Raw genomic sequence first — 27,089 nt, 5'->3', positions numbered from 1 at the left:
ATAACCCATCGAGGCAACACGATACGCCAAAGCCACTTCCCTTACAGTGGGATCACATGAAAAAAAATTACCTTCTGATACCTCAAGAACTACCCCCCCCCGAAAATAGTAAAAAAAAAAAAAAAAAAAAAAGAAAAAAAAGAAAAAGATTGGGAAATGGAGCTAGAACAGGGGTTTCTTCTAATTATCACTGGGAATAGCAAATTACTTAAGGACTCAATTTTTTCACCATGCCAGCCATTTCCATACTCAGACATACCTAATTTCTATAAACCCCTTAAGGGCCCAAACTAGTTTTAGCTTCAAAGATCTTATGGGATCCCAGGGCGAAGTAAGAAGGCGAGAGTACATTCAATTATTAATTCTTATTAAATATCTGAGAAAAGTCACTCTGAATAAATATTGGAAATACAGTACATACAGGTAAATGTGTAGTCTAAGTCTACTCAATATGCCATACTACTTTAATTACCCTTGTTATCATGAGGTCACTCACCTAAAAGGGTTCACGATTTAGGTAAACAAACAAGGTAATACTAACTCCTGTGAGTAAAAAGAGATGCCTGCGTGTGGACCCAGTGCCTTATTCCAATGTAGAAACTGTGCCCTGGTAAATGCAAGTATCCTAGCACTAGGATATCACCCCAGTGCTGTATGAAAAAACCCTAGAAGACCAAACACTGCTTCATCGAATCCCAAATGCCAAATATGATAACTGCTAACGTCACCATTATGGGAACGGAATGAGATCAGGCTACCCTCAGAGCAGAACTGACACACCAGCAACAAGCATGAGTGTGCATAAGAAGGGTAACCGAGATCGAAATGGAAAATGAAAGTTGACGGAAAAAGAGAAACGGCAAAAACGATCTGACACACTTTATGAAAGACTCCAAATCAACTATACTGTCACAAAAGAACAAAAACGAAGACTCCAAAACTGGAGGTAAAGCGGAGGCACCGTGAGGGCCTCTCGTCGGGCACGGTGCAGGGCGGCAATCACAAAAAGGCCACAGGAGATTTTCACAGGCAAGTTCACAATAATACAACAGAGCTGCAACACAATTTCCAATCTCAGAAAGGAGAGCCAAAGACAGAGAACGCCACAGCTTCCACTTAAAGAGGGAAAACGGGAAATGAGCGAACGTAGATGAAAGGGGCACTTGCCCCACCAGGCCGTGGGGTTGAGGACGTCAGGAAGTCAGAGAAAGCCAACAGGACTGCATTCTGCAATGTGCCCACCAAGCTCAGGGCTTACTGTACTATTACATTTACCCCAAACGGGCAGTATTTCAATAAGGCTTCTTAGAAAAGACCACCTTCAGTTTCATCACAGCCTGTTAGCCAGGGTGTCACACATTTCTATCCGGCCATTTACCAGCAATGGATGAGCTTTCCATTTCCCAGACTCCCAAGCGCGTGTCCCGAGGACACGGCTGCTTGCTGCACGCGGCCTGATCCTGGGCGGGCGCGGGAAGGCCCGGGCTGCCTTCCCGCTCACGCAGAGGAAGCGGGGAGCCTCTTTCTGGAGTCTGTGCAAAGGGAAGGCAAGAGCAACTTCCAGAATGAGGGGAAACATACCTGTAAGCCACATCCTTTATTTCATAGTGAATGACTATAACGACACCTATCTATCTCCAAATGCAATTCTGTATTTGTAGACTAATATTCTGAAATACCATATGCATATGTACAGTTCAGTTCAGTTCCTCTAAAAAGAAGTTGAGAACAACAAACCCAGGCAACCCTCACTTTCCAAATCTAGTAATTCACTCCTGGAAACGTGTTGTAGACAGAATCTACAAGGGCTTCTATTTCACTGTTAACTGGGGGAAATGATGAGTTCCTATTCTATCTAAAAAACTGTAACCAACTTCACCAGTTATCACTAACTTTGTCAATACCTATATAAAAATTCAAAGGCTTCCCCATAAGGCATATCATTTAAACACCAGCTACCTAATGATTTAACATTTAGTGAGCTCATTACTGAGTTCACTTGTGTGCAGTTCTCAAGGTCACAGGGCAGTCTCAGAGGCAAATCACAATTTATTTCTACCGTGGAAGAAACGTACGTGACAACATAAACAAATAGTAAAATACGTTAAAAATCCCAAAGACACTAACAAAATTCGACCCAAGCTGGTAGTGACCCCAGGCACTCATAAAGAGATTCAAGATGGGCTAAACCCTTAGGAAAAGGTGGAAAGATGTCAACAAAGAAGCCTCAGAAGTTTAAACAAGGAGGTGGGGAGACAAGGCACTACTGGGAGAGCAGTGAAGACACGAAGGCTGCATTCTGCGTCTGATGGCACGTCTGAAACAGTTTCCACTGGCTTGCTCGTCAGAGCAGATGTTCTGATTCAATAATGAAGCTGGGGTAAGATATTGTGTAAACTGCTACTGCATCTGGATAATGAAAAATAATCTTGCTCTCTAGGGAGCATGGATTAACAGGGACAGGTAAGACAGCAGCAAAACAGGGACAACAGGACACCAAGCCCAGGGAAAAACGGTTTATAAAAAGGGAGCGCAAGCATTCACGTATTTTGCAGAAGCGTGAGAACATAAAAGGTCATTAGGCTTCTTTCAGGGAAGGGCTAGTTCACAGACTCTCCAAGTCCAGTCCATGGGACCTGAGGGAGAGCCAGCCGGGACAAACGGTACTCGCCAGAGCCAGCTTTTTATCACTGCTGAGTTTGATCTGTTTAAGAAACGACGCCTTCACCAACAGCGAATGGTGACTTACACCATGGGCTTCAGGTGATCACGATGTGTCAACGTGGGTTCACTGACTGAAACAAATGCGCCACCTGGGCGGGGGATGCTGACGGGGGGTGGCGAGGCTGTGCATGTGTGGAGAAGGAGGTATGTGGGGAATTTCTGCACCTTCCTCGCCATTTTGCTACTCTTAGAAAACCGTCTTCATTTAAAAAAAAAAAAAGGACGCCTTCTTGAACTTCGCTTTTCTACTATATATGATGCCATCTGAATCATTTTCCCATAATTCCTTGTGTCCTGAGGCCCCATCTTACCTACCACGACTCTGCCAACAATGGTGATATTCAGGAACATACCTGACCAGGGACGACTGCTTACCTTCATCAGCCGCACATCCCCACAGCAACGAGAAAGGAAGCTAGCTACACGATGGTACGGCAGTCCTTGAGAAGCACTGCACTCGTTACCAGGGCTGCCGTAACAAAGAACCACAGAGATTGGGTGCTACGTTCCGGAGACCAGAAGTCGGAGATCAAGGCGTTGCGGGGCTGGCTCCTCCTGCGGCCTACGTCCTTGGCTTACAGATGGTCACCTTCTCACCATGTCCTCACATGGTCTTTTCTCTGTGTCTGTGTCCTAATCTCCCCCTTCTTATAAGGACACCAGCTATATCGGACCAGAGCCCACCCTAGGCACCTCTTTAAAGGCCCTATGTCCTAGAGAACAGACTGGCGGTTGCCAAGGGGAAGGGGGGGCTGTGGGAGGGTTGGAGTGGCTGGCGTTAGCAGATGTGAGCTGTTAGATACAGGATGGATAAACAGCAAGGTCCTACTGCACAGCACAGAGGGCTATATTCGACATCCTGTGGTACACCATCATGGAAAAGAATATGAAAAAGAATGTATGTATGTATATATACGTGTATAACTGAATCACGTTGCTGTACAGCAAAAATGAACACAACGTAAATCAACTATGCTTCAATAAAAATATATATAAAAGATAAATAAAGGCCCTATGTCCAAATGCAGTCACATTCTGAGGTACTAGAGGGTTAGGACTTCAATATACCAGTCTGGGGGGGACACAGTTCAGTCCAGCCCGTAGCAAGCCCTCTCACCAAGACCAACAGGGCTGACACTAAAATAACGGAGTAAAACGCTGCGTGGTCTCAGCTCACAAGATAACACAGCAGCGGACGAGCACAGGAAGCGACAAAATCCTGCCAACCCCTCACAGTCCAAGGCAAGACAGTCACAAAAATGCGGACTCTTTTTAAGAGAATACTTAAGAGGACAAAAGGCTACTTGGAAACCACTGTTTTCACAGCTGATTATTGCTTCTGAAGACGATGGTCAAGCAGAAGGGCCCATCTGGGGCTCTCTGGAGGCCGCCCCATTTCGAGGAGGTCCAGCTAACCGCGTGGGCTTCCCTGACCCCAGGCACGGTCTCCACCTGCTCTAGAGGATCTCAGAGGGGGACAACCCCGAGTAAATAGCATGCCAGATCCTGGCAACCGGCTGAGACAAAGCCCTGAACACGATGCCCTTTTCACCTCCGACCTCTATAAGCACATCGTTCTTTATGAAGAGCGCTGACATTCCAGTCCCCAGCCCTTCCTCTGCTCCATCTTTAACAAAGATGCTTGCAGCGCCTCCTGTACCAGGTACTAAGGGTCGCAGAGTCAGGAAGCAAGACAGACGTGGTCCTGCCCTCCAGGACCTCAGAGGCTAGAAGACACAGCCGCTGAAGGAGATAATTATAACAAAGTGAGGCCGGGCCCAGCACGGGGTAAATTCAAAGTGCTGCAAGAGCCTGGAGGAGGGTTCCAGAACCAAGCCTGGAGCACAGAGAGGGCTGGGAAATGTGTCAGAGTTGGGAGAGAGGAGGGGCAGGAAGAAGCTTCCAGGTGAAGGAGGCCGCGGTGCGAGTACCCCAGGGCTACTTCAGGTGACAGTAACAGTGGTAGTAGGACGGCTGCCATCATCGCCACCAATAACAGCAGCTAACATTCCGGAGCCTACTCTGGGGTGTGCACCATTCCAAGAACTTTCTAGAGATTAGCGGATTTAATCCTCCAAAAATCCTACAACAGATACTACCGTGACCCCACTTGACATGTGGGCAAACGAGGCACAGGGCAGTGAAGTGATCTGTCCCACGGCATCTATAAAGAGGTGGGGCTGGGCCTCAAAACACAGGAGTCCAGCTCCAGAGGCTGTGGGCCTCACCCACCACTTGGCACCATCTGACACCTGGGCTGTGCAGCCACACACCAGGAAGTGCAGGTCAGCACACCCGAGTCTAGAGTTCAGGGGTCAAAGAGCAAGGACTGAGGGGTCAGAGGAGTCAGCGCTAGTGTTTTCTCACCCTGAAGTACTAAACCACATTCTTTAAGGCGGTGGGGGGGGGAGGTCACGTGAACACATTTAATTCCAGAAATGACTGTGCGGAAAAGAAAGGGTGTTACAGGGGCATAAGCTATAGGGAAAGAAATCAGAAAACTTAAGGAAACGTTCCCCCAGGTTCACAAAGGTGCTCATCAAGGAGGTGTACAGCAAGCCAGTGACGGCAAACGAACACCCTGGGTGTTCACTAGGACAGGAAGATTTGTAATCCTGGCACAACCATTCAACACAGGCCTTTAAAAAGGTTCTAAGACAGACCTTTAAAAAAAAAAAAAATCATACTTTAAAAAAGTTTTTAATAACATAATAAAAATGCTTATGATGTAAGGTTTAATTTAGAATGTAGAATACAGAACTGATTTTAAACACACAGCGATGAGAAAGCTAGAAGGAATTATACTAAAATGTGAATAACGTACTTCTGGGTATCAGAACTATGAGTGACTCCTACTTCCTTTGCATTTTTCTTTATTTGCTAAAAGGAGCCTAAGTTTCACAGATGACAACATTACAAGCGCACCATCTGCAGGTTGCTTGTGGCTGTGCCACATGTGGTGTGGACAGGCATCAGGTCACACGTGTTCTGAGGGAAGTCGGCCACTGGCGGGCCCATCAAGGACCCAGCTCTTCCCATCATCCTTCCTTGTAGCAAACTGCCTTTCGGCTCCAGCTTCACCCCCTCGTGGTTACAAAACAGCTGCCCCAGCTCCCAGAATCACACATCTTCATACAATCATGTCCAAAGACTGAGGAGCAGTCATACTTCTGTTATGAGGGAGGAAAGGTCTTTTTCCTCTGGAGCGAGCCAGAGGGCCCTCAGCAGCAAGGTCAGGTGAGCCAGCACCTACTCAGTCTTTCTAAGGGGAGGCAGGAATGGAGGTGGCCTTTGGGACAGGCCACCAATGAGATCCTCTGCCTTCTCCCCATGAAAGCTTCCCTCCTGCCCTGATTCCAGAGCTTCTCAATCAGTCTTTAGTGCCTTCTGCATATTGTTCTCTTTGCCTACTCGCCGACACTTCTGGCTCCCCTAATGGACAGAGTTCCTTGAGGACAGGCTCATGTCTTTGCATCCATCTCGCACCAGGCTACTACCGGCTCGACACAGAAAAGCTCAATGAGTGCTTGGTGAACAGAGTTCTAATTTCACTCCTTTGTTGAACTGACTTGACAAAAATGTACCGTGTGCCCTGTGGGCCCACAGGTTCACCCAGTGTGTGGATGTAAGACAAGACAACCACTGCTCTCAAGTGCTAGGCACTGGAACACCCGGCGCTTGATGAGTGTCACCCAACGCACCGGGCAACCAGGAAGACGGCCTGTTCCTTTCATCTACTTCATTAGGCAGCGTTTCCTCCCTCCACAGCAAACAGAAATACTGTGTAAATCTGACTTTGTGAGAAGGATAAATTTATCTCAATTCACTTGAACATAACGTATTATTACTAATATTAGTAATCTTAGCTCTAGAAATTGTACCAGCCTCCCAAAGAAAGAGTCCTTGACCCAAAATATCAGAGGATATTAAACAGAGAAATGATCTACTGATGCAAATCATTAAATCTATTTGCATTTGCTTACTGAACCCTATCGCGGAAATTAAAGTACGTGCAGCGAGGAGAGAGCTGGCTGTGCGTGGTTAAGAGGAGACATCTTGGTGGATCCAAGCTCTATGTCATTAATTTTCCCACTTTCCCTCATTAACAAGTAAAATGTTTTTACTGCTTGAAAAGTTTTAATAAATAGAAAAAAGCAGAGCAGCTGACATAGTTTTTGATGTAACATACAAGGGCTTTTAATATTTTTACATATCTTAATGAAAAAGCTGGGAGAAAATACTAAAAGGTTATATATGAGGGGAGAAACGAAGAATAGCCTTCTGGGGAGGACTTCTGAGTGTACGTTACTTCCACGCCTTTTGACCGTGGCATCTGCACTGCAGTCCCTCAGGGGACGTCAACGGAAAGCCTCCCACCTTCAGCCGGCAGCCCCACCGTGCCAGGACCAACCTGAGGCAGCCTTTACACAGTGGGTACAAGGCTTCCCCAGAGTGAGCAGGAGACACACGCACAATGCAGAATTCTCCATGAAAATGAAGCCAGTTACCTGGTGCAGGTAGAGAGACACTCCCTGGCACGCTCTGCACAGGTGAATACTCACACGCTCACCTGAGTGAGCGCGTAACTTGGCTCAAGGCGCACCAAACATTTCCTTGGAATCTACACGTAGGTGTCAGCAGGCTTCAACGAGGACGAGCCCACACTTTCCCTTCTCCTCACACACCTCACCCTCTCTTGGGTAGGGACGCCCCCGCCCCCTTCCCTCACAGAAATAACGGTGCTCTACCTCCTCTCGGCCCTCCTGTCGGAGCTTCCTATGCAGTAACAGGATGAGCAAGCTCCCCGGGCCAACGAGGCACCACGGAGCACAACGCACTAGGTGTGCACGGGTCCAGCCCGGGGCAACTCCTAGGGGGCCATGCGATGCCACCAGTGATGCAGGCAGACGGCTGGGCCTGGTCTGGGCTCCTGGGGGTGCGGGCCTGTGTGGCATGTCGCACCTCGCCCTCCCTGGAGCAGAGGGCTGCCCGGGGCATGCTCTCCTCATGGCAACAGCAGAAGCTCACTCGGGCCACAGAAGTCACACAGCCAAGAGCGTCTCCCGCAGCAGGGAGTCCAGTCCTCCCGGGGAATCTGGGGAGCGCGGAGCCCCCGCCAGGACACTCGCCAAGCTGACCTCCTGTTGCCACTGCTCTCGTAGCTAAATAAACTGAACCATTACGAGGGTCGTTAAATCAGCTATCTTTTTTGACCTAACAACGGGATAAAAGTTGTTCTTTAGTTCTCCTTATCCCGGCTTCATGACATAAAACTAATAATCGTTCCCATGGGCAGCACAAGCCCGGTGGGAGGCACATGCAGCCACCTGGGCCTCTGTGATTCAGACCACAGTCCCTCCATGCACTGACCGCAAGTCACTTTCAGAAGGCCAGGGGCAAGCTCTCCTGGGAGAAGCACAGGCCAGGCTTCCAGGCAGGCAGCGAACGATCAGGCCACATTCTAATGCTCAGAGCTGTCTCTAAAGTGTGTTAAATGTACCCGCTGAAGATCTTCTGGTGCTTGTTGGATGTTTTGGTTTTGATCACTGCACACCCAATAGTAGTCCATCCACTAAAGACAGAGAGAGGAAGGAGTTAAATGTTACAGGTGAAAGCACCTCCGTGTGCAACAAAGGCCCTTGAAACGACGTGAAAATCACAAATTCAAGAGCAGCCATATCCACCTCGAACGGCCAGGCCAGGGGCTCCCAGCGGGAGCGGCAGCAGCACACAGGCCTCCTGCCCCACCGGCCGCGGAGCTCCCTGCAGGCCGCTGCCCGGCCCTCCTCAGCCCACCGCCCCAGGCCCTGTCTGCGGTCTTCTTCCCGACCTTCCCTGCTAAGCTTCCCCCACTTCCTCTGTGGAAAAGTCTGACGGCATCAAAGACAAGCTGACCAGGTGCAGAAAGCTCCGGGATTAATCCAGCATCCTTTCAGTCTTACGATGGTGCCCTTCTTCAGCCTCTCTCTGCCTTACAATCTCTGTGCCCTGGGGTCCTGTTTTTCATTAGCAATACCTCCCCAGAATTAAATATACAACTTTGCATTTCTTCAGAGTTCTTCCCCACCTATCAGCAAAATCTGGCCACGCCGGCTCTGCAGCCCCCGTGCTCCCAATGGGGCGCCGACTGCACCACCTGCCCCACGGCCCGGAAGAAGAAGGTGCCTGGAGGCCCACCTGCCATCCAAGCCAAGGCAGCTTTACTGCATCGGCAGGGGACTGGATCTCCAGACAGGCTTCTCTCGGCTTGGGGGAGCCCGGCAACTCTGGGTATCAAAGGTGCGTCGGCAGAGAGACAGAGGCAGAATGGTGGGGACCAGGCCTGGACTCAGAGCCGGCTGAGGTGTTGGTGTTTCACGAGTACGGAGCCGCAGTCTGGCAAGAACGCAGCTCTGGAGCTGGATGCGGTGATGGCTGTACAGCAACGTACACGTGCTGAACGCCATGGAGGTGTACACCTAAAACGGTCAAAGTGATACATTTTATCTTGTGTATGTTTTACTACAGAAGAAGGACGTCCTTGGGTCAAAACAGTACTGATTATGTAGGCACAAAGGGGAATTTCTTCCCCTTCCCTACCTACAACCTTGTGACTCCACTGCCCTGAGAGGGTAACCATCCACTGAAACGATCAGCGGGCCCAGCCCTGCTTAAAATGGGGACAAAATGATGACAATCTCTCTCCAATTTATACCTCTGCTCCTCCGTATCAGGTAAATAAACTGAAGAGTAGATTTTTTAAAAATTGTACCTCTTTTAGTTCTGTCAATTCAAATGATCCCCATAACACCTGGGCAGAAATAACAGCGGGCGCCCTTTAAAACAGACCTCTCCTATGGGCTGTGATTCTTCTGGAGGCAGCACCCAGACCATACTTGGACAAAAAAGTGTATCATCTCTAGACTGCTTAACCAGCAAAACTGTTCAAGTTTGCAAACACAGGTAACTTTCCATGCAAGCAAACTAACGTCATATGCTAAAGTAACTTTAAGGGTTCTGTAATAACAGATGCAGACGGGGACCGACCTTAAGAAAATTTTACGGCTTACAGTTTAAATTCAGGAACTCCGTACATCTTGGACATGCTTTTGGCCCTCGGATACCAAGGCTAAAATCGCAATTATAAAGTTGTTTGTCAGTTTCTTCTGCAGAAGACAATTTACAGCTGCCGCGATTATGTCTATGGCATGTGGAACTTCAGGCAATAAGAATCTGGAGAGCTCTCGAAAACTCAGATGCAAAAAACAAGATATCACGTGATTAATCATCCCTCTAATAAGGGATCCCCGGAGCTGGCATGATGAAGGGAAGGGAAGAAGGGCTGTAGAAGTGAAGAAGTTAATGTCCTTGCAGAAGCCCTGTCCTTGCACTAACAATGCATCCATGGGACAGGAGGACGTGGCACAGGCAGGACGCGCGGCAATCAGAAGGAACCCTCCCTTCTTTCCTTCAACGCGCTTGTCAAGTTAATAAATGAATTCTAACAAAGAAATCGACTAGCTGCGGTCTCCTACTTTTCGAAATGAAACATTACAGGAAGGGCGCGATGAGGTGGGTACTGGCGAGCAGGCCGTGCCCTTGGGCCGCCTGTGCTCCCGCGTCTGCCCCTCTGCTCGGCAGGGAAGAAGGGGTCACGTCCGCCACAGACAGCTCCGCACCTCCTCCCCTGCCCGGGTCTCCCCCGCGCCCCATCTCCCCCTCCCAGAAGACTCACGGCTCCAGCAACAAGGGCCCCAGCACGACCCTCGTCCTTCCCCACCGGGTGTGCTTCCTGCTCTGGGACAACCCTCCAAACCCCACCGGCACCCGCGGGCAGGCTGACTCTCAGACGCTAACCAAGTGGGCCAAGCAAGCACGGCCGCTCAGCCAGCAAACACACGGGGAACAAGAGATGGCCCGTGGCCGGGAGAGAGCCTGCCCCACGAGGCCCGCTAGGAGAGCAGAGGGAGCCTCGGCCGCGGTGGCCCCGGCAGCACACTCAGTCCCTGGACTCTGGTTCCTCTATCTGGAGAGTAACAGGGCTGGCCTGGATGCTGCCCAAGGTCCCTTACAGTTCTGATGGCCCAGGGACCCAGGCAATCCCAAGAGTAATCTGCCGAGAAGCATTCAGAACGCGTTAACAACTGTTAACCAGAATCCCTGACATCTGCCTGCACGATTCTTCGTTACTATTTGAAGTAAACACCAGCATTTCTTCAATTCCTTGAGAAGAAGTTCATGCGTGTCTGCAAACTGATGGAAGCCAACGTCCAGACAGAAAGACCCGCAAGAGCCTGGTGGAGAAGGATGGGGTCTGAGCGCAGGCTGGGACAGAGAAGCAGATGTGCCCCGCCCAGCTCCAGCTTTCCCCCTGGACAGGCACAGCAGGAGGTCCTGGAGAACACTGCCACGGGCCGTCTGCAGGCCTCAGGCTTACCGCCCAGCAATGCCACACACAGCACCACGCGGTCCAAACTCGGCCTCCACCTTTTCTTAACTGAAGCACAGGTGATGTACAATGTTATGCACGTTACAAGTGTACAGTATAGCGACGTGCACTTTTTAAAGGTTATACACTCCATTTATAGTTACTATAAAGTACTGGCTTTACTCCTCACGTTGTACAACACACCCTTGTAGGTTACTTTATACATAATAGTTTGTACCTCTTCATCTCCTAGCCTTACAGCACCCTTCCCCCTCCCTCTCCCCGCTGGTAGCCACTAGTTTGTTCTCTATATCTGTGCCTCTGCTTCTTTTCTGTTATAGTCAGTAGTTTGTTGTCTTTTTTAGACTCCACATATAAGTGATATCATACAGTATTTATCTTTCTCTGTCAGACGTATTTCACTGAGTATAATGCCCACCAAGTCCACCCACGGTGCTACAAATGGCAAAATTTCATTCTTTTTCATGGCTAAGTAGTATTGCGTTGTGTATGTGTGTGTGTGTGTGTGCGCGCATGCACGCATGCACACACACACACACACACACACATCACATCACATTTTCTTTATTCATTCATTTGTTGCTGGAAACCTAGGTTGCTTCCATATCTCGGTAACTGTAAATAATGCTGCTACGAACACTGGGGTGCGTGTATCTTTTCAAATTAGTGTTTCTGTTTTTTTCAGGTGTACACCCAGGAGTGGAAGTGCTGGGTCATATGGCAGCTCTAGTTTTAGTTTTCTGAGAAACCTCCACACTGTCTTCCACAGTGGCTCCGCCAGTTTGCGTTCCCACCAACAGTGGAGGAGGGTTCCCCCTGCTCTGCACCCTCGCCAACATTTGTTGTCTGTGTTCTTTTCGAGGACAGCCATTCTAACTGGCGTGAGGTGCTATCTCGCTGTGGTTTTGATTTGCATTTCCCTGGTGATTAGCGATGTCCAGCATCTTTTCATGTGCCTGTTGGCCATCTGCATGTCCTCTTTGGAAAAATGTCTACTCAGTTCTTCTGTCCTTTTTTTTAAGGAAACCATCGACAAGACAAAGAGACAACCTACTGAATGGGAGAAAATATTTGCAAATGATATGAGTGATCAGAGATTAATATCCAACATACATAAACAGCTCATACGACTCAACATCAAAAAAACAACAAACAAGCCAGTTAAAAAACAGACGTGGGCTCCTGACAGCCACTGCACTTGTGTCTGACATGTCGGCCGGGTCCCATCTCCACCCCCAGCCATTTGCTGAGAACCAAGGGGGGGCTGACGCCTCCCTCCTCTGCCCAGCCCCCCGGCCAGCCCCTGGCCCTCCATTCGACCCCACAGACGCCCAGGAGCTGCCTGCGAGGCCAGACTGCGCACAGGACCAGCAGAAAGCAGGGGGCTTTCGGCATCACTCGCGGTGACAAAGGTGTGAGTCTCAAAATATTATTTTCAATAGAAGTTTTGTTTACCTAGAAAAGGTCAGAAACTTTGGAGGAAATAAGTGGCCCAGCTCTTTTTAATGAAAGCAGTGCTCAGTTATACAATAACTCTTCCTAACAAACAGCCTTAAATGGGATAAAATAAAGATCAGAAAGCTAAGTATTTTTCCAGATGAATTTTAGGAAGGAAAACCCACTATTTTGGGGAGGCTACTTCTGGGGTATCTTTAATAACCGAGAACGACAATTTCATTTCCCCTAGGTTTAGAAGTATGTATTTTTAGCAGAAGCAACATTAAAGAGGCAGGACAGAAATGTCTAGAATGTATATATTTATACAAGCGTGTGTGCACACATACGTAACACTCACATATAAACACTATACACAAGGACATCTATTTGAGAAAGGAACCGAAAAAAGAATCGTCACACCCCAAGGCTTACATTTTCCTACTGCAATGGGTTAAGTCTTAAAAATGTTTCTCCTTATAACTGCATCCTTCTAGAATGCAGTAGATTCTGTTTATATTCCATTTTTAGCTTGCCTAAATACCCTGGCAGAAAACTGTGGTTGGAATGTGCAGAATCTGCACGTGGACATTCCTCGCCTAGTACCCCGCCCCAACGTGAGCTGCAGAGGGACGGCTCCCAGCAACACAGCTTCTTCAGAACGAGAAGAAATGTCACCCTCCCGAGCTGGGTGCTCAGCCCAGGAATCCTCCAGCCCCACCTGACCGGCACGGGCTCTGTGTGAAGTCATCTACAGAAGGAGCAGAATGTCTGCTTCACCAGCTGAAGGTTTCCACGGCTGCTCGTTCAGAAGCGATGGATGCCCCCCACTGTCACGTGGGGAAGTAAAGCGTAAGAGCGTTCTCTACGTGCTTCACCTGTGCCGGTCAGTGAGCACGGGGGGGCCGACCTCCGGAAGAAGGCACGTGAGAAGCAGCTTTAAGAGTACTAACGTGATTCCATCAGAGACAGTCACAGCAAGAAAACTATAATCCCCCCAACGTACAATACGCATGAGCGTACACGGCAATACGGCAATTCTGCCGGTAGACGCCAAAAATCAAAGTAAATGCTGGTCCAGGAGGACCCGTGTTCTTCCACAGAACCACTCGGAATCTGCAGGTGTATCAATACTTAACATACTGAGTGTGTAAGCCCTCTTGTTTAAAAAAGGTTCGTGCACATATGCGGTGTGTGTAGATCAGATGGGGAGGGTGTCACAGAAATGCTTATAAATATACTGGGGCTCTTACGGAAACACTAAACGAGACCAGAGAAGACCTGGTAACAGAAGTGGGTAAAAGCCTGAAAGCAATCCACACGGACGAGGTAAAACCAAGACACAGAAACTGGGCCGAGAGAAAGCCGAGCACTTCTCTAAACTCCCTGGAGTTGTAGCTGCGAGTCTGGCTCAATCCAGAGGGGCACCGAAGAAAACTACAGAATTCACAAACGAGATGAACCGCGCAAGTCATTCTCTGGCTCCTGTCCCACCCCAGCCCCGGCGAAAAGCTCCACGGGCTCACAGGGGACGAGAGACCCTGGGCGTGAGCTCCACCTCCTTTTGGGTCTGGGTCCCTGCTGGACCACCCTGCGTGGCACATCCATGCTATGCACGATCCGTCTCGACTGTGGATGGAGCCATCTCCACTGCAGACGTATGTGGAACCACCACCACTGCCCGGGACTCCAGAGGCAACGCTGAAATTAACTGGGTGGGAACTGCCGGTTCAACGAAGGCCAGGGCACCCAGGAATGCCCACTTCAGAGCCCGAAGGAAACCTGAAGTCAGTATGGGACCCCAGAGGGAGCACACGCGCACAGCAATTGCAGCACGACACCCGGCTGGCCCTGTCCTCGGCCTCCCCGACTCAACCCTCCCCCTGCTCTCTTCCGTGTCCTGGCCCGTCTTCAGTTTTCTCTGGTGCTGCTTCGTGACCAGCTCCCTCGTGCAACTGTTCCTCCAGATACTCTTCTCCTCGTGGCGTGCCTGCACCCTACGCCCTGACAGCTAGTCGCCCGAGCCAGGGCCCGCGGCCTTCCAGCACGCCTCCTCCTGCCGTGGGTCCCCACGTCCCCTTCCGATACAGGCTCCACCGGTTCTGTGGCCAGACCGCGTCCCGCCGGTTCTCAGGCCTGAGCCCCTCCTCCCCCGACCCTTTTAACCCCACGCCTGCTCACACACGCCCCCCCGTGGAGGGCCGTGACGCCACACTTGACTGCCCACCCCAGCCCCGTCCTATGCTGGGCGGGAGCTCCGTGGGGGTGGAGCTGTCACATGCATTACTGTACCGTCCCCAATGCATGTCCCCCAGGCACAGGGCCCGTCACACGGCAGGCACTCACGTGTTCTGAGTGAACAAACAAGTGACTCTAGCTTAATCCTAAATTTATTCAATGTTTTTATCACAAAAAGACCCACTTCTGTCACTTGATACAGCAACTGGAAATAAAAATTCTGGATGAATCTGACACAAGACAATGGTTCAGTTCAATTCAAAAATGAAACTCATTTAACCTTTAACTCAATTTAAATTCTAAACTGATCAGCATTCAAGAGCTATCCTGTACATTAATACCAAGGAGCTGATCTAATTACTGATACAATTTAAAGAAAATAAATTTAACAAACCAAATACATTTGGAGAGTTTACAGCTTAAATGACATTAACATTTTAAAAACAAAAGTTGAAAAGTATTCACCAGTCACAGATGGTTTAAATACCAGAAAATATTAGAGATACACGAACAATAAAAATTCTGGAAATCAAAATCCAGGGGCAAAATGTGAGAAACGTCTGTCGATGGTCTCAGGTACCACAGCTTCGTTTCCACAAAAGGAGAGGGGGACGGCCGTGAGGTGCAACCTGGCTCAGAGGAAGGAGTCGAGGAAGTGGCTCTGAGTCCCAGCCACCACGCTCCTCCTCGCACGGCATCAGCTCTGTCCCCTGGGAAAGGGGCACGGCATCACCCGCCTAGCTTTAAACACCAGTACGTACGCGTGAGCACCCTGTACGTCTGCGTGAGGCAGGCAAACACACACGAGGACACGTCACGGTGTCCCTTCCGTTCCTACAACAGTAGGTGTTGAGCCGGAATTTTCATGTTAGACGTGAAGTGGTGAACATCCTACTTTACAGACACCCTCATCCAGGCACCCAGCGCCAAAGTCACCCCAGTTCTCGTTACTAAACCCAACCAGGAACCGTCCCAGGGCTCTCCTCAACCGCTCAGAAGGCCGAGAAGAGGGACCAGGGAAGGGAAAGTCAGCTCCGGTAGGGGCCGTCAGCGGTGAAAACCAAAGGAAGGAGAGGCGACAGCCCCCTCTCCCCTTGAGTCTTTCTCTTGAGACCCTGAGACCAGCCTCCTCCGCCCACCCCCAAGTCTTCTGCTGACCAAGCGGCGTCAGCGCAGGGCTGGGGAGCTGCCCCAGGGCCGCACGCCGCGGCCGGCACTCAGCTCCTCACACAAGGCCCGGCCCTTCCAAGGGGAGCCCCACTTACCCGGTATCTGTCTGATTCCTGGCAACCCAGCCTCTTCTGGAAAAAGACTCCTGGAGAAAATGGAAATGACCTCCACGATGTTGCAACACTGTCGTTAAGTTCCACTCTGTTTCTCTCGGAGTTGATTTAACCTCGTTCCTCTCACAAGCTGAACAAGCCTTTAGCTAACTTTCCCGACTGCAGCTAATTAGATGAATGGGGACCAGGGCGAGGACCGCAAGAGGCTGGCAACAGGAGGCCAGCAAGTGGGTGGGTGACACCACGGGAGGTACAAGACCACAGAGCTGGACGAGCAGGTGGGCGGCAGGGGGGGGCCCTGCCCACGTCTAGGCCTGGCTGCCGCAGCACGGCAGTGGCGCCTCCAAAGGGCCGCGGAGGGGGGACTACTGACTTGGCCAATTACACCAGAAATGGCCCCTGCAAGACCACACAGGTCCTGGGCGGGCCTCCACCCGAGAGCACACGGTCCAGGCAGGCCCTGCAGGCCTCAGGGTGAGGCTGACACGCACTGGGCCCTTCCCTTAGGGGGAAAGCTGCTGCTTGGAGAAGATCTGGATAGAGCCCAGAGCTTGTCATCAGCACACCATTTCCCGCAAGGCGAGGGTAAACTCGGATGCTGGTTACATCCCAGTAACTAGGGGAGCCCTGCACCCAGTGAGGGCACTGCGGGGACCCGTCCTCCAGGGGCCACACACCATACGGCCCACGTCTCCTTCTCGTGGGAAAAGGGAAAGGCTTTCTGTGGCAGTGTCAAGGTGACAGGAGAGCCCTTTCTCCGGGAAAGCTGCGGTGCCATCCTTTCAAAAGCAGGCGTGAACAGAGGGGAAGAGTCCAACACCTCCGAAAGGAAGGTGACCGTTCTGAGCAGAGGGTTTCAGGATATTTCACGTGACTCGGAGGAAAACACCCACCTTCCTCCGCTTGGGATTGGCCAATTTACCTCCTTCACTCTCAAAGTGCTCTTACACTCCAGAGGCTGGAGGACTTGCAACCGTGGCCCGCCCCGTCCTGGGAACAGGGGAACTCCCCCCGAGACGCCCCAACTGGAGAGCAGCATCCTGGCTTCCCCCTCATCTCTCCAGCCATCAGCCTGAACGACGACACCACCGCCTCTCTCGTCACGGACACTGAGAGCGAAGTACGCGCACGGTCTGTGTTACTGACCACGTAAGTCAGGAGAGGAACTCGCCACAAGCTACTGATAACGCACCGCCTGAGCCAGAAACCGGGAGGGAGGGAGGCCCCTCAACACCCCCAGGCCTCAGGCTCACCAGGGCACCCAAGCACTTGCTCTAAAACACAGACGACTTCTATGAAGCCACAGAGCTTGGCAAGTTTTCCTCACAGAAACATGCTTATTTGACTCGAGACCTCCTTAAGGAACATTCTGTAAAATAAAAACAATTACATTTTTAAGTACACACAACACAAATCATTATTTCGAGCCACCGAAGAAAAGCAATGAGACAACTAAACTAGCTGCAGGTAAAATTCCTGCGGCGCAGTTCTGGGCGTCCCTTTCCTGGGAGCGCCTCTGCAGGTTTTTATCTGTAAGAACACTTTCTTCTCTTCCTTGAAAGACCAATTATAATAAAGCAAGTGCTGTGTCTGTGTTCAAACTTCCCAATCTGTCGGGAAGAATGAAATTACGAGTCTCCCAGGAAGGCTTTCACGACCTGCGGATCTCAGCTACTATCTTGAGCTGGGAAGGGGCAGATCGACGGGCACCGAGGTCCCCGAGGGGCCAGCAGGTGGCAGGCCCAGGCCGCGCGGGGTCAGGGGCCCCAGACAGGCCCCTGACAGCCTCACGTTCTCCTGGTGGTCCACTTACTTGCTTTAAATATCTAAAGATGAACAGGAAAGCAGCAAATGCAGGCGGAAACCACCGGTCACTATCCGTTCAAACCGACAGGCCCGACTGGACGTCAAGAGTCCAACTTTCCTTCAGGAAGGCCTCAAAGGCACCTTCCTTCCTTCAGTGGAGTGACGACCTTGGCACATTCCGGGGGCGAAAATCGGCAGTGCACCTGACGAGGCAGGAGACCCCCTCCCAGGTAGAGCACAGAGGCCCCGCCGTGACACTCTCCCAAGGTCCCCGAGGGTCCTGGCCCACGCCCATCCCCCCTCGGCTGGCCGGCCAGGCGGGTCCGCAGAGGAGGGTGAGGCCTAAGCCGCGTGCCTCTCCCAGCCCTCAACACCAGAGCTGGCAGGCGAAAGATGCCAGGAGGCAGAAATGGCAACACTCTGCCCGAACCCCCACGACACCACACACTCCTGTCAAGTACAGCACAGCCTGCGTCGTTTTTAAGTCTTTCAAGATACAGCAAGTTTTACAATGGCTTACTTTGGCTGGACTACAACGTTTTCAGTTGCATTCCGCATTCTTCTAAAAAGCTTTATATGGAAAAAATTTTAAAATGAAAAACAAAGGTAAATCTTTGACAGACGTGAAGCACACGCAACTAATTCTCTCTAGCTTCCCAGATCCTAACGTCCTACTGCTGTTTTCGTAATGGTAAGTATAACCCAGGGTTGTACAGTCCATTTTCAAGTAATCAAATACTACAATCAACTTTATGGAAAACTAAACAAGCCCGAAAATAACATGAGGAAAACCAATATATTCTCCCGCCCTTCTCCTTAGATTTTAGACACTGTGGGGCATGATGATGAGGTCAAAGCTTCACGGCCACATGAAGATGGAGTGGGGAGAGATTGGTCAAGCTCTTGCAAAAGACAGTCGTGAATGGAAGCTTGATATCGGCAGGAAGTTATAAAACTGAGACTATTATACCACTTTCCAAACTGATGTTCTCCACTCATATTTTTAGGAAAGGTGAGCAATGTAACTTACACAAAAAAGAAATCAAGGATCACTGTACAAAGCCATACGCACAGGAATCCTACTTTGTATAGAAGCGTGAAAGGAATTTCACTAAGGACAGACGTCCGTGGCCATCTTCTAATTTATCTACTGAAGAAACCAGCACGGCTTCGGAGGAAACGAAGGTGCCAGGACTCACAAGAAGGAGGGTGAGAACAGGGGCCCAGAGTCTTTAGGATGCTCTGCTCAAAACCCCCTCACGGCCACCGTCCACCACAGCAGCAGAGCTAGAGGGGACAGCCCTGGAGGGTGCAAATGGCTCCACCTGCAAAAAGCCAAAGCAAGGGAGGGCCCCCTCAGGGTGGGTGAGGGCGGCGCCTACTTCTATCAGACAAGGGAGTTCTAATCAGAAGCCTTCCTACCAGATCCGGGTGGCGTCAAACTGGAAGAAAAGGATTCCCCCACGTGACTCTTTCAGAACGTAGAGGAGGAAACACTTCCAAACTCACTTCATGTAGTCAGAAAAACCCAAATGCCCGAACCTCACAAAGACATCACCAAAGAAAGAATTATAGACGAACACCCTTCATGAACTTAAACACATAAATGCTAAACGAAATAGCAAATTTCAACTTGTAACATGTAAGGGAAAAAGAAGGCTATACCATGAATTACATGATGTAGTACAGCGGCATTTCAAGACTGGTTCAAAATCCAAAAATTAGCTTACTTCACATTTAAAGAATAAAAGAGAAAAACAGGATCATGTTGATACATGCAGAAAAACCATTTAACAAAATTCAACAGATTGAGGAAGCATTCTCAGTGTGAGAAAGGACGCCTATTAAAGCCAACAAGGCCAGCAGTCACCCTGATATACTTGAAGCTTCCCCCTACGACTGGAACACGGGAAGGAGGTCCACTGTCATGACTTTTATTCAACGTCATATTAGAGGTTCTAGCCAGTGCAACAAAAGAAAAAAAATAAAAGGCAAAAAGATCATAAACAAAGAAACAAAGTGTGTTTACTCACAGACATCATGATTTTCTACAGAGAAAATCCTAAGGAAACGGCAAAAGAATTCCTGGAACTAAGAAGTGAATTTAGTAAGATGGCAGAATAAAATCAACATACAAAAATCAAGTGTTATGTACCAGCAGCAGTAGTTTAAAAGTTAAAAAGAAAAAAAAAAAATTAAGCTGATTTACAATACCATCAAAAACGAAGTATTTAGAAATCAACTTTACAAAAGACACACCAAGATCTTTAAAGTGGAAACTACAAAACACCACTGAGAAAAATTAAATAGAAGCTAAACAAATGCTGAGCTAAACCACAGTCATGAACTGGAAAATTCAATTTAAGATGTCAACCCTCCCAAAATTGACACACAGATTCAATGAACTCCAATCAAAATCCCCATAGGCATTTTTGGAGAAACTGACACCTTGATTCTAAAAGTAATATGGAAAACTGAGACCTAGAAACCAAGACAATCTTCCAAAAAAACAACAACAAAAATAACGGGTGGTGGGGGGTGGAGAGCTGGAAGACTCACATTAATTCAAGACTTATCACAAAGCTACATCATCAAGTCAGCGTAGCACTGGCCCAGAACAGATGAAAAGATCGGCTGAACGCAACAGTGTCCAGACATATATAACCCACACACGTATGGCCATGTGGCTGATTTTTTGACAAGAACACTGAGGCGATGCCATGGAGAAAGGAATGGTTTCCCGCCCCCCGCCCCCAACAAATGATACTGAAACAACTAAATGTCTGCGGAGAAAACTGAGTACCTCACAACAAGGTAATTCAAGGTGATGGAACACAGATCTAAACATAAAAAGCTAAAATTATAATGTTTTTCAAAGGATTTATAAGAGAATCTATTTGTGAAATTAGAGTAGGCAAATATTTCTTAAACACACAAAATATGCTGAACAGAAAGGAAACAAGAAAGTTGGTCTTCCTCAAAATTAAAAACTTCTATTCATTAAAAGACATTATTAAAAAAATGAAAACACAAGTCCCCAGCTGTGAGAAAACGATCAACACATATATCTGATCACCAACTACCAACTGACAACAAAAACCAAGAAAACACCAACTAAAAATGGGCAAGAGACTTGCCTCACAATGAAAGCTTACTGAAAACGGTGTTCAAGGTAAGTCATCAGGAAAGGGCAGGTCACCACCACAATGAGAGAGATAATACTTCATACCCACCAGAGCGGCTGTAACTTTAAAAACTACCACCACCAAGTGCGGTGAGAAGGCAGAATAACAGAAACTCCCATACGTTCCTGATGGAAATGTAAAATGGTAAACTTTGGGGAACGTGTTGGCAATTTCTTACGAGGTTAAACATCCATTTGACATGCAATCCAGCCATGCAATTCCACACCTAGGAATTCACTCAAGAGAAATGAAAACGTACGTCCATAAAGAGACCTGAACAAGAATATTCACAGCAGTTTTGTTCATAGTACCGCAAACTTGGACAACTCAAATGTCCATCAACAGGAGAATGAATAAACAAACTGTGGTATATTCCTAAAACAAACTACTACTCAATAAAAAAGAATGAACTACTTACTGACACACAGAGCAACACGGGTGAACCTTGAAAACACTGTTGAACTGAATACAGAAAGAAGTATGTGTTGTATGGCTCCACCTAGAACAAGCTCAAGAACAAGCAAAACTAACCCAACATGACAGAGATCAGAACAGTGGGTGCCAACGGGGAGGGGGTGACTGAAAGGGAGCACGAGGGAACTTTCTACAGTGCTTTATATCTTGGTTTGGGCTGGTGGTCGTGTGGTTGTACACATCTGTGAAAACTCACTGAACTTTACAGTTAAAATCTACGAATTTTATTATGCGATTTTCACCTCAGTTTTTTTAAATGAAAGAAACTGTTGACTCTTGAGTATTCACACAGATAAATTTTATGCCGTTCTCTACTTCTGAAATATCCCTCCCCAAATTAACCATACACAACAGACTGCTGGTTGCCCTCCGCCCCCCGCCAAATCCGCTCCGCACAGAACCGCCGACTTCAGCTTGCACACGCCAAGCTCCGTGCTTCCCGCGCGGCGTGCCCAGCAAGGTAAGAGAAGACACGGATGCTGCTTCTGGAAACAGAGGGCATCCCCTCCTTTCTCTCTCCTCTCTCTGCTGCTTGTGAAGGGGTGTGGCAGCTCGCACCCCAGAGTCTGGCCTGCAGATGCCGAGAGGAAAGCTGAGGGCGCCAGACTCCAGTGACCATCCCGCCAGCAGACCCAGCGTCACTGCTCCTCCGCCAGGGCTTCTCCTCCAGAGAAACCGGCTGCATCTGATTAAGCTGTTACTTGGAGGAGCTTGTTTTCCACAGATGAACCTAATCCTAACTTGATTCAGAAAGTACAGGGAGTAGAAGCAAAGCTACGCCTCTTCTTCACTCCGTTCTCACAATTCCTAATGGACATTTAAAGCATTTCAAGAGGGGTTTTTCCTCCTACTTTTTCTTCTCCAAATTCACTTGCTCTTTTTAAAAAAAAAAAAAAAAAAAAAAAGAATTCAACACGTAATTTCTGTGATTTACTGTGCAACTGAACACACTAAAAGACAAAATGACATTTTCCCTACAAATTATTTGGTGCCTGTGATTTTCTGAACACTACAGCCAGATGGTTCTCATAGAAATCAAGAAGACTGTGTTCATATAATTCAAAGGTTTGCTTATTTTTTGGTCTTAAAAAAGACTATTGATTGTAACGTGCAGCTCTACAGGAAAAATCTCGACCGAGGAGGCGAAAACTGGTATTTATTACCGCCCTTGTGCTCATTATAGCCGTCTCTGACAGCGGTCCATTAAAATCAATTTTTATGTTTCTTACGTATTTTCTTTTTCTAACATCCTTGGCGCTGTGTTTATTAGCCCGTTAAGACAAACGCTGAGCAAAGGAGTGGGTGGTTTTTCCCCTCTTCTGTCAGAAATAACAAGAACTGCAATTTTAAAATACAACTGCTACTCACAATCAATGAATGGAGGAAACTGAATGTTACGTTTCAGAACAAAACATTAAGGAGTGCTTTGAATTTTTAATGGTTTTATAATTAGAGAAAATAAATAGCGGAGATCGTTCAGAGAAACGTGTTCCGTGAGAAATGGCAATACCCTAACTTCATGCTAACAAGGGGATTTCATACCCTTTCTCCTCCGCTGCACGCGCACACACACACCAACAGCCGGACACCATCTCCAAGAGGCCCAGTGGAGCTACTGATTAAGCAATTCCAGGACTTTGGAATAAAAGTCCATTAATAAAAACTTCCATTAACAGAAGTCCCATAAAAGTTCATCACCTGGCAGACTGATGGACAGTCAACGTTGGTCCTGGATTTAAAAATCCGGATTAAGGAAGCAGCAGCTCCCTGTCACCAAACGTCCAAAGAGATTCCCACATCCCACTTGCTTAAGAATCAAAGCGCTCAATACAGTCCATCAACACCTCTATAAACGTATACATTAACACGTCTTGGGGCTCCTAATTACAGCTTATGTCCCTGTGGTTAATCGGAGGTGGAGGGTTCCTGGGCAATAAGCACAGATGCTGAAAACGAACAATCATGGCCCTACCATTTTTAGAGACATGCTAACTTTTGTGATTGGTAGCGTGTGGCTACGTGTTACCCTGTGATCAATGGAGAACAAGCAATGATCGTATTCTCCCTGTTGCTTTGAACAAACCAAGCAGTGGGTGTCACACAGGACTCTCACTCACTCAGTGTCTGGGATCTTCCGGCCGTGCAGCTTTATCCCGTGCAGACCCTGCTCGCAGCCAGAGATCTCGATCTTCCCCAAAGGGCTGTCCATCATTCTGTATTTCATTTCACAGGTCTTGTTCATTCTCGCAAGTACCTAAAGAGAAACAATTTTTAAAGTTACGCATACGTGAAAGAGTTTGGTCACTTCTAAAGCACAACAGAAGCCCCAGTTATTTAAGACATAAAACATCTTCCAAAGTTTTTTCCCCATTTTTGGAATTTAACCATATAATGTGTCATTTTTATAACATAGTCACTTTGAAGACAGAAGATTACCATAATTACCCAGAGCAGCCAACCAACAGTTCACTCTCCTTTCATCTCCTTAAATTATGATCTCCTGGCGGCTCAGTGGTTGAGAATCTGCCTGCCACTGCAGGGGACACAGGTTCAAGCCCTGATCCAGGAAGATCCCACATGCCCACGAAGCAACTAAGCTCGTGCGCCACAACTACTGAGCCTGCACTCTAGAGCCCGGGGGCCACAACTACTGAGCCCGCGTGCTGCAACTACTGAAGCCCTGTGCGCCTAGAGCCCGTGCTCTGCAACGAGAAGCCACCGCAACGAGAAGCCCACGCACCGCAACTTAGAGTAGCCCCCGCTCGCCGCAGCTAGAGAAAGCCCGCACGCAGCAACGAAGGCCCAATGCAGTCAAAGATAAATAAAAAAAAATTTTTTTTAATTACCATCTCCCTATTCTTATTTATCTTTAACCAACGCAGAGTCAAAGATGAAATAAGAGTGTCTTTTAAAAAGTACCTAAAGCTATTTAAAATAAAGCAATTACCAACAACACTTTCAGTAAAAACTGAAGACAAAGCATGGGATATTTTGAATAAAGTACGTTTAAAACTAAAGCATTATTAAATGAATTACAGAAACGGAGCGAGATCCGACTCGGCAGCGGCCGCGGAGGGCCCGCGCGTCGGAATCCCGCCCTTACAGAAGCGCACGGACTTTGCTTGCGTTCAAGCCAGAGTACAAAAGCTATCCTATCAGGTACCCTCCACGCGAACAATTCTGAGAGATGCTAATTTTGGTCAACCCAGTGGAAGTTTAAAAGAAAGAACAGATGTACTAAGAGCAGCGAAGAGCCTGTACCAAGGTTTAGGCAGGCTGGCATCTTGTAAAAATCCCTCGGCCTCGAGGGGAGGCCGGAAGAAAGGGCCGTGGGGAAGCCCACCCGGGCCGCCTCGTCTCCCCGGCGACTCCTGCCTGCCCTGCTTCCCGCACACCTCCCTCGGGCCACCTCACGGGCCAGCGCTTCCCAGGGTTCCGCGCTCAGCCACAGCTGCCTCGGAACCGGAGCCCCGCAAGGCCTCCCTGCGAGCTCCAGACTGGAAGTCGGGCTGCCGCCTGGCTCTCCTGACCTCTGCGTCCTGGAAACGCTTCACTTGAACTTGTCCAAAACCGTAACCGCGCGTGGGCTCTGCCTCTGTGCAGCGCGTCGGTGAGCGGGCTACCACCCAGCCCCGCCCCGAGCCCCACCGGACGTTGCTCCTGGGACCCCGCACATGCCCGCACCGCACTACACGCCGGCTCTACCATTTTCAGCTCTTCTCATTCATTTGCGCCCGTCCTCCCGGACTCGCTCACCAACCCCCACCTCCCCGAGGAAGGGCGCCCTCGGGCCCCCTCTTTACATCCGGGGTCTTCCCGCTCCAGCCACCCTCACCTCGAACACCACATCACTACTGACGACACGACAGCGCTACAGCAGCTCAGCGAACCACAGCCCGCCGGCCAAACCTGGCCCAGCGCCTGCTTTTGCAAGGGAAGTATTCCTGGGATGCAGCCGTGCTCATTGTTTGCAGGCTGGTGGCTGCCTTCACGCTCCAGCGGCCCTAAGTCCGTGGGCGCCCCTCACGTGCAGCGAGGGTTCCAGTATCCAGGCCTGGACGCCGGGGACTGGCCTCTCCCTGACTGTCCCGTCTGCCCCACTTGGCCTGGTGACTGCTTTACAGTGAAACCTCAACACGCCCCCATCGCCCTGACCCCGCAGGTTCTCCTCCCTTCTGTGTGCCTTCCACCTGCTCCTAACAGCACACGCTGACTCCCTGCTCTACCTCCCAACAGCCCCAGGACAGAGGCACACACAGGTCTATGCCTTGAAGAGGTCAAGCACCATTCCCCAAACCCCATGGTGTGCAAGCATCACTCCCAAGATTCCATCCTAAACCCCTGGGCTCCAGAGCTGCCCTGTTCAACATCCCCCTTTCTGTGCACAGTGACAGGGGTCTGAATCGAATAGCTCTCCAGTTTCCAGTGAGTGGACACAGGATTTTGCTGGGAAACCTTCTCAAATGTTTGCCCGGCATCGGAGATGCTCTCTGACACCTCATATTCCTACCATGGCTCCCCACTGCCTGAGGGATAAAAACCAAAAGAGTCTTCCCACCCCCTCCACTCTGTCATGCGGAAACAGGGATCAGACCAGGCAGAGGGAGATCATGGCCTCCTACCCACGACCCATCACCTTGAGAAAGTCACCTAAACTCTCTGAGACACAAGTGCTTTTATCTATAGGACAAACGATACCTAAATCATAGGGCTGGCACAAGGGTTAGCGGGAATGTGTGTAAAGACCTGACATCCCCGAAGGATTTAGGATTACCATTATCCCTGCCGCAACGGACATTCTAACCCAATATCCTTGGCCTTTGACCTTGTCACCCAGAGTGCACTGCTCTCCTCCCTAAATTCTTATCCAACAACTTCAAAATCCTAAACATTCTTCAAAAGCCAACTGCCACCCCTTCTCCCAACCCCCTGGGTGCGTCCCCCTGTCTCCTGAAGCCAGAATCAACTCCTGACCCGCACCCGCTCACATCTGTGGACATTTTCCATCACCCTGAGCTGCTGGCAGGTGACCATGCTACCACGAGTCAGGGCCCCACGGACGGCAAATGCATTATACGTGTAAGGGGTTTATCATACGTGTGTTGAGCCAGATCATCAGCATGTCCACCATCCGGGTCAAGGCGCCAGCAGAGCATTTCTCTGAGCACAAAGTGTGTTCGGAGAAAGGGTTCTGCTGGCACGATGAGAAGCCTGGACGCGCTCTCCCCTTCTGGGTGATACCCTGCACCTTAGCGGGTTAAGAGCTCCGAGCAGTCTTGCAATAGAAGTCAGCTTCGTTTCTTTACCGAGCACTAGCAAACGTGTTCACCGACCTGTGCCTCCTACCTGAGTCCCTTTTCAGAAGCTGAACGAGCATGCCTCCGTCAAGTGGAAGGCTGCTTCTCAGCAGATCCAGGCTCAGGGCCCTGGCTCAGGCCTCAGATCCGGAGCCTGACAAGTCACGAGCCCATGGCAGGCAGGACTCGTGCTGGCGAGCCTCCGAGACTGATGCTAATT

The 27,089-nt window shown here is 49.3% G+C and overlaps 1 protein-coding gene across 8 annotated transcripts in view; it reads right to left on the bottom strand.

Annotated features, from left to right (window-relative positions):
- The window catches only part of MGMT (O-6-methylguanine-DNA methyltransferase), a 285,152-nt gene that overhangs the window by 200,761 nt on the left and 57,302 nt on the right, over window positions 1-27,089 (bottom strand). For all 8 annotated transcript variants that reach the window (XM_022568447.2, XM_022568451.2, XM_089898362.1 and 5 more), the window contains one exon: window positions 23,690-23,826. In XM_022568447.2, the coding sequence (XP_022424155.1) occupies window positions 23,690-23,814 (125 nt within the window). In that variant the 5' untranslated portion in view covers window positions 23,815-23,826. The remainder of the gene's footprint in view (window positions 1-23,689; window positions 23,827-27,089) is intronic.

The sequence above is a fragment of the Delphinapterus leucas genome, chromosome 16 (assembly GCF_059928025.1).
Source record: "Delphinapterus leucas isolate spDelLeu-1000000601 "Yukka" chromosome 16, BTC_Dleu_Yukka2, whole genome shotgun sequence".
NCBI classification, from domain to species: Eukaryota; Metazoa; Chordata; class Mammalia; order Artiodactyla; family Monodontidae; genus Delphinapterus; species Delphinapterus leucas.
Note: the sequence above shows the minus strand (reverse complement) of the source record. Positions and strands in the feature narration are given on the sequence as shown.